The sequence below is a fragment of the Trachinotus anak genome, unplaced genomic scaffold (genome assembly GCF_046630095.1).
Source record: "Trachinotus anak isolate AG129_WGS33_773 ecotype Australia unplaced genomic scaffold, CSIRO_AGI_Tana_v1 ptg000003l, whole genome shotgun sequence".
NCBI lineage: Eukaryota > Metazoa > Chordata > Actinopteri > Carangiformes > Carangidae > Trachinotus > Trachinotus anak.
This window is the reverse complement of record NW_027273854.1, coordinates 13,810,582-13,818,718: the sequence shown is the minus strand read 5'-3', so window position 1 is coordinate 13,818,718 and position 8,137 is coordinate 13,810,582. Positions and strand designations below refer to the sequence as shown.

General features: G+C 40.4%; 1 protein-coding gene across 1 annotated transcript; it reads left to right on the top strand.

The window, feature by feature from the left end:
• The first annotated feature begins 558 nt into the window (after positions 1-558).
• Positions 559-6,497, top strand: ankrd40 (ankyrin repeat domain 40). The gene is made up of 5 exons (XM_071473936.1): positions 559-1,106; positions 1,909-2,057; positions 2,319-2,963; positions 3,560-3,741; positions 5,156-6,497. The coding sequence occupies exons 1-5, from the start codon at positions 973-975 to the stop codon at positions 5,297-5,299; spliced, it is 1,254 nt and encodes a 417-aa protein (XP_071330037.1). The 5' UTR covers positions 559-972; the 3' UTR covers positions 5,300-6,497.
• The last annotated feature ends 1,640 nt before the right edge of the window (positions 6,498-8,137 follow it).

The following is an 8,137-nucleotide window of genomic DNA, read 5'->3' as shown; positions in this document are numbered from 1 at the left end:
CTAGGTCAAGAAGTCTATACTATATAAATTCCAATGTCAAGGTACACCTATCACTGAATAGTTAAAAAAAAAAGATAAAATAAAAATATAAATAAAACTAAACTGTGGCAAAAGAAATCAAATTCACAGTAATGATTAATATTATTGATCATGTTCTACTTTTCTTTCTTGTAGTGGTAAAAGAGACAACTCCTTATTCTTTCATGGTAATAATACATCATTATCTGACCCTATGCCTTTATGGATCTTATTAGTGTACTGTTCAGTAATCAGAAAATTAGTCATTACACAAGTTAACATGTTCTCTCTCTCTCTCTCTCACACACACACACACACACACACACACACACACACACACTAAAATTGAGATTATTGTCTTATTCATTGTTGGTGACTATCAACACGTGTGTGTTGATAACATTTTATTTCTCATAGTTATTTACTTAATGGATCTGGATCGTGTCGTACGAGTGTAGTTAAGAGGAAACAAAACGCGTGATACTGTTGATCGTATTCAGAGGGGAACTAACATTTGCACTCACTGTTGTTACATCTAAAGATGCCCCCCGATGAGGCGATGGTGGTTTTGGCAGTCCGCTGACAGAGCTCTGACACCACTCATGGATTGAATGAATGCACTGAGTGTTGGCAGTGGTACCATAACGTGAACTAACTACAGAGATAAATGACGGGACCTGCTACACAAACGCCAAAGACTCCGGCTATCGACACCAAGTTACGTTAGTCGAAGCGCTTTTCTGCCACAAGCTAGCACCAAAGACTCTGCTAGCACCTCATCAAGCTAGCCAGTAGGTAAGGTTAGCCGGGTAGCTAATGTTAGCTGGCAGGGCTATTTATAGTGGACCTGTGTGCCATCAGTAGGGAAATCGTCAGGCGATTAGTATTGACAACTTAATCCGAGGAGGCTTTTGTGTATCCTATGATCCCACAACGCTAGTTGTCTGTACCAAAATGTCCACGACTTCGTTGGATAAAGAATTACAGGAGCGACTGAGAGAGGCGTCTGCCATCGGGGATATCGACGAAGTGCGGACACTGGTGGAGAGCGGAGTAAATGTTAATTCACAGAACGAAATAAATGGATGGTGAGTGTTTTAATGAGTAAACACAGAGTTCACTATGCAAGCCAACAGGTGTTGGTTTGTTTTACATCTTTGTAAATATTAAGTTTTTGACGTTGATTGAAAAGTTCACTGCAGCCCAATACGTTAACAGGGATTAAAGCCGATCAGTGTTATCTTATTAGGCGGAGCAAGGCTTGTTAGTCAGCCAAACCGGCTACACTATATATTACTTTTTAAATCTGCAATGCCGTGTTAGCTAGTGTTTTAGGATGGTTTGAAGTTTTAAGTGCCATTTTTCTGGTCCTCTCAGAAGGGGCCAGTGAGTGAAACTGACTTGCCAAGCTTGTTCTCACTGCCATAGTCAGCCAGTTAATTGGTTTATTAACTTTATTGTCATACTACTAACATAAAATAACTTCACACAATGCAGTTCAATACTAAGAGCACTAAACTGAGATAACTGAACAACACTGTCATGTTCTAACTTTTTTAGGCAAGTATAACTAATTCTTTGTTGCTTTTCCGTACAATCATTGTGGTTAAGATTGTTTGAATCTTGCTCAAAACTTTATTCAGATCTTGCGAGTGAGAGGTAATAATTTGTCTTTTATTCTGTATGCCAGTGCCCTGTAAGCACAGGCATTATTCATGTGGTCTTTTACTCCAGCTTCCTAGTTCAATCCACCACCTGTGTGAGAACAGGTGGGACCATGTAAATGTAATTCTCAAGTGGTCCTCCAATAATAGACAATTTTATAAATTGATATCATATGTTACAGTGTTTTGGCTCATTAAACTGTGTTTCTCTTCAATTATCCACCAGGACATGCCTGCACTGGGCGTGCAAGAGGAACCATAAGCACATAGTGTCCTACTTACTCAGTTGTGGAGCAGACAAAGAAATCCTCACGGCAAAGGATGAGTTAGCCTCACAGCTAACGTCCAAACCAGAGATCAAACGACTGTTAGGAGGTAAACTACACATTTCTCACTCCCTTGTTTTCTGTCCCTGTCACGAAATTACAATTCATTATTTGTGAGCAATGTGTAATGTGTCAGTTGCAGTCCATACAGTCTATGTGACACATATAATGTACAGGTTAGTGCATTGAGTGTTGATGGCATAACTGTATCTACAGCTATTTATGGCTTTGTCAGAGATATAAGCTGTCTGGGTTTATTGCATTAAGTAACATGGAAATAATCCTGTTTTTATGCATATCATTGCCACAGTTGAGGTGGAGGAAGTGCCTGAAGTCAAGGAGCCTGAGTTGCCAATCATTCCCAACTACCTGTCTAACCCACCCTTCATGTACTCCAAGATGGATAACAAGTCAGAGATCATCTTAGCACAGCAAATTACACAGAATGGTTCTGGAGAACACGCTGAGGACACACAAAGCGATTCAGCCTCCCTCTCTCCAACCCATGAGCCTCAGAAATCACAGAGCCTAGTCTCTGACAGCCCCACTCCTCCCTCTGACCCCATCACCCACAGCCAAGCCCCAGCTGGGGAATTCATTCCTGTGACTGAGCAAAATGGCGCATCACCCAGCCTGGCCTCATCCCACAACCACGCTGTTGTTAACTGCACAGTGCCCATGGACCTGTCCGTTGAGCCACACCTTGTCAACCATGCCGACTACCCGCATGCGGTGGCCCACAATGGCACCATGTGCTCACCTCCATTGGCCTCACCCAGCCCCAGCTTGGCCAGCAGCAGTGGGAGCCAGGTCCAGGCCCCGGTGGCTAGCGCTAACCCAACCATGAGCAGGCAGCAGTCTATCCCACAGCAGCTGAGCTACAGCCAGGCGGGTGGGCCCATGCCAGCTTTCCAGCCTTTCTTCTTCACTAGCACCTTTCCTGTCAATGTGCAAGGTGAGAGAGAAATCACGTTTTATCATGCCTAGTCCCCTGCCCATACATATGGACTGGAGACAGACAGGATACCATTCTTTGTGAATTAAACTCTAGAAAATCCACTTTAAACCCATAAGTTTGTACGGTGGTAAAGCTTCTGGTAGACTCTGCAATTCTGGCTTTCATTTGTCATGTCTCAGTGGTTACTTCTTTTCAGGTAAGTGGCAGATAGGAACGCAAGCATGATGACACTCTCATTTTGTCAACTTGTCAAACCAGAAAGGGTTGTTACTGGACGTAGCCTCACTCACTAAGATGACTGTACTGTCACAGGTGCACTAGCAGAGGCTGAAACATCTTTAACAATCTATCCCATCATGCAGTCTAACATTTTTTAATGTTGGGGTGGTCAGAGTAGGTTTGGAATGTGCACCAGGATGGTGAAATAGACGTCATTCATGCTTGTGTTATCTTATGTATAGGACATGTCATTCATAAGCATGAGATGGGTACAATGAAATTAGTCACTGTCACCTCGGGCTATGTCCATCCTCTTCTTAAAAAGCATAATATCTCTGCTAATTGGGAGGTATCGCTCTGGTTCTTCTTTTTAGAGTTGGTGCTGAAGGTGCGTATCCAGAACCCCAACGCACGCGAGAATGACTTCATTGAGGTGGAGCTCGACCGCCAGGAGCTCACCTATCGCTCCCTTCTGAGGGTCTGTTGCCGTGAGTTAGACATCAGTGCTGAGCATGTAGAGAAGATCCGCAAGCTGCCAAACACCATGTTGAGAAAGGTATGGGAAAGAAGGCTGCGCACTGTACACAAGTTTATGTTGTCTTCCAGGGTCAAGTTGACTAGCAATTTATAATACATACATGAATGCAAAAATTCATAACTCATAATAGCAATATATGGATTTTTAAACTTATAGTAAGTGTCTTGACTCTCGTTCAATTTTTTTTATTTCTGTCTGAGGCAGAGAATCGGTGTGTGGTGAGAGGCGGTTATGGTACTTAAAAACCCTTTGCCCCCGATTTGCACATTTTGCATCAAAACTCACACTCCTTCCCAGAGTCATAACTCAGTAAAAACAGAACACAGACAAGATAACACTTTTAGGCTCAGTGTGACTTGCTCTTGGTGAGGATATAATTGTTGTCATATATCATCAATATCTACTGTTGGTGATGCAAAAAAACATCTAAAAGTCTGCTTAGACATCAGAAAGACACCGAAAAAATAAGCTCTTCATAACCCCAGAACTTGTCTGAGAATCATTATGTTTTTAAGTTTTCTTCACTGTCAAATTAATCCAGTGACAGCTGTTTGTACATCTATGGGTACATTGCAAACAAAAATTGGAAATAGCTAATCCAGTATATTTTTAATGGGGCCAATATGCAAAAATTTAAACACAGGCTAAAAAAATGTGGCTTAAGTTGTAGCCCACAGCTAACTAACTGACTCCATGGAAACATTATTTCTCTTTACAACCCCCCACCCCCCATAAAAAAGTGTTATGGCAGCTGTAGTTCCAAAACTTTAATTAAGATTATCCCCCAGATAGAATTGAGAGAAAGAATACCAATGCCTTGTGTAAAAAGGCTTCCTTTGGGTTTTAAAGATATTCAAATCTTTCCCTCTCTGTCTGACTCATGCATGCACACTCCAAGTGACACTGCCTCAGCTCTCTAATTAGGTTGCTTGTGACTCACTTTACCTTATCACTGAAACCTCCCTTACCATCTGTGTACACTGTATTTGTGTCATTACCCACTGCCTCTGACAAGTAATGATAGTGTAGTGCTTGGCCAGATTGAAAATAATTGTAAAATGGAAGGTTTTTGGTCTAGACCTGTGATTAATGTTTACTACCAGTATTGATTAACGTGTTGATAATTTTTTCCACTTCATCGTTTAGTGTGTGATATTTCAGAAAAAAACCACGTTACAACATCCCAAAGGAACATGATGATATGTCAAGTGAATCAGTGAATATTTGCCTATTTTGTTTGAAAGATAAATTAAAATGGTACCCTGAGATAATGCTTTAATTTTCCACCTCTTTTTTATGCACTTGAGTGAGACCTTTAAATCATTTCAAAATTACTTTCTATGCCGTTGTCCCAACAAAACTGAATGATTTTTTAATTAGTTTTTGATTTTAAATGTGATTTTTTTTTTTTTTTTTTTCCCTCCCTGTTCAGGACAAGGACGTAGCTCGGCTGCAGGACTTTCAGGAGCTGGAGGTTGTGTTGGAGAAAGCAGAGGGCCTGTCCCTTTTCTCTGCAACTGGGGGCCTAACAGACAGACCCTGCTACAACATGAAGGCCTCCCGCCTCACCTACTAGAGCTACTACAGAGTCTGAGGTCTCCCTGCTTATGATGGGCTTCTGTAGCTACCCTCAAGCAACCATAACTAGTTGCCTGCCCAGGTCCCTTGTTACAGCTTTGTTTGGCTTTGGTGTTTTGCCAATTTCTAACTGGGATTTCTTTTTTCAAGTTCTGTAGCTATTGTCCTCCTCCTGTCCTCCTCTGGCCCTCCTGCCGCTTTAGTGTACCCAACCAGTTCTAAGCGATTACTGATGCATGGTGTACTCAATTATGTGCGAAAGTATTTGGGCCCCTCTCTCCTCTCTTTATCTCTTTCTCTCCTCCCACTGCACTTTGTGCCAAGGCTCTGGTGGGACAACAGAGGGGAACATTGGCCTGTCTTCCTTATGGACTGGACTTGAATGGGATTCTGCAATAGCCTTATATGGACACATCCCTATACTGGCTGTGAACTATGATCACAAATGGTCTGATGAGACTGTGTGGAGGATGACAGGACGGATTTACATAACTCTTACTGATAAGATTATCATCAGTCCACAGAGCAAGAGGAGTTGCAGCACAGTGGACTTGCACACGGCAACTTGGATTTCTAACAAATTGATCTATAGGGTGTTATCAGATATTCTAGCTGGCGTACACACTTTCATAAATGCTGTAGGCATAAACCTTAGTGTCTTTTCCTGCAGAGGGCACCTATTACTGGCCTAATTATTAAGGTGGAGGTAATCTCACATCAGTTGAGACTTGGGTAACTTTGGACTAATAGTACTTTAATTTGCTGACCACACATACAGTATGCTTTAATCTGTATCCACACGAGGACGGATACATTTGAGTAGGAGTATTGATTTCCCTACATATTTAAGTCATTCAGTTGTACACTGTGGAGAAGGAATAATTAGTTTTGTTTGAATTGTTCTCTTTTGTGTCTTTTCATGTTAAGACAAAAACATTGTAGTGATAAATGTGCAGCAACTTGAAGCAGGACTAATTTTATTTTCTGTTTTCTACAATGCATTATTGCCTCTGCTTTGCAGAGTGTGTTACATGCTGTCAGCATAACACTCTGTCAACTGTGAAGTATATTTCTTTTAATTTTTAAGTCATCTTGATTCTTACAAATAAAGAGAGATGTGTGTTTGCCCTCTGAAATAACAAGGCTCAAATCCCAGCAAAGGTTGTGTACGAGGCTCACACTTAATTTATCATATAAATTAAGCTCTGTTGAATATTTTCTGTTGCTGTCTTTGTGTGTAACTGTAATTAGAATCAAAACCAAAAACTAATCTAGCCAGCAAAGATACTAACTGCAGAGAAAACTGTCACTGCTTCAGAAAAGAATGCAGCTAGGTTATTTGTCCCCCCCCCCCCCCCCCAAAGTGAAGAAGAAAGAAGTAAGGTATAGCAGAGGATCTTTGTTTTATGATTGAATGCTTCCTTGTTCCTTCAACACTAATCCAAATCATTAATATTTTTCATATGTTTGCACCATATATATATATATATATATATATATATATATATATGTGTGTATGTGGTGAATAGATTTCTTTAAAAATGTAGTGGCTGAAAGCAAGACAGAATATCAGTATAAATGGCTTCAGTTTGGTTGTCAAGGTTAGTCTCGGGCTAATATGTTATTCTTTATTTAAAAAGAAAAGATAATTTTTAGTTCTGAAATGTTTTCTGTTTGGTACCTTAATTAGAGGTGTTGCTCTCTGAGGCTGACAGCACTATTATTTACACTAATGGCAAGAGAAAAAAGTTCTGTTATATATTAAGAATTTAACTGAGTCATGACAAGTCATGAGGCACAGCAATGTGTCAGACGGTAATGATGTTTATGCTGCTTTCATCAACACATTATATTCCTTTAATTCTCAATGCTGGGTGTCATTTATTTGAAGCAGTGCGCTAGGCGCTCACTACAAGTCCTACAATCAGAAAGTTTCTTACCCAGTGGTAACTGTTTACTGTTCAAATGTATACCTGAAGCTCTTACTGTATTTGTATGTTTTATGATATATTTTTTATTAATTTGTATAATTTTTTTTAACCAGCTAGGCCTGTTACGTTTTGTGTCAAAAAGTCTACTATTGTGCAAGAAAGAGTTCAACAATAGGATGAAAAAGAGTGAGAAGCTATTGTTGAAGCCAAGTGCAATGTGGAGGGAAAAGAATGTGTTTTCCAGAAAGTTTGCTGTGAGAAGACGGGACTGCCAAGAGTGCTTATTTTATGTTCCCAACTATGATAAATGCTTTATTAAGTGAAGTTGTGCCACATGTTTAAGGCAGGAGCTTGGTTGAGAAAGTGGGGCAATGAGGGAGAAAACATCCCCTTGGCCATCTGTGCCCTGGAAGAGTGAGAGCAGCATGTTTGAAAAGGTTTTTTTATAGAATCTTCTTTGATTCTGTGGAAAGGAGATAACCAACATTGTATTTGTGGGTTTGCTTACTGTTCTAGAAAAAGCAGAATACAGTTTGACTTAACCTATGCATTCAGAGTCTGATATTTTTATATACAGTACGTCCTCTGTACTTGTAGAAATAATCTTAGGCACTGTTAAAGTTGTGAGTTTTCGTTCTGGAGACCTGTATCTGTTCTTTGATAAAGCATGGTGAATTACTTGATCTCTTCCCTCTTTTTCTCTCAAACTGGCCTTGTGTCTTAGAAAAACTTGCCACCATCTGACTGTTGAAGTCATTTTAATGTGAACATCCATCTTAATTCTCACTTTGAATGAAGGGACCAGTTACCTACTGTAGCCTATATGTTGTGGCTTCAGTTGCAGTAAACTCCCCCATAGTAAATTGACATGTATGTTTCAGCTGAGAGCCACTAGAGGGAGCAGA

Coding starts and splice junctions, on each gene's coding strand:
- ankrd40 (XM_071473936.1), top strand. CDS start 973: ATGTCCACGACTTCGTTGGATAAAGAATTACAGGAGCGACTGAGAGAG. Junction 1,107..1,908: donor CAGAACGAAATAAATGGATG/GTGAGTGTTTTA, acceptor ATTATCCACCAG/GACATGCCTGCACTGGGCGT. Junction 3,742..5,155: donor CAAACACCATGTTGAGAAAG/GTATGGGAAAGA, acceptor CTCCCTGTTCAG/GACAAGGACGTAGCTCGGCT.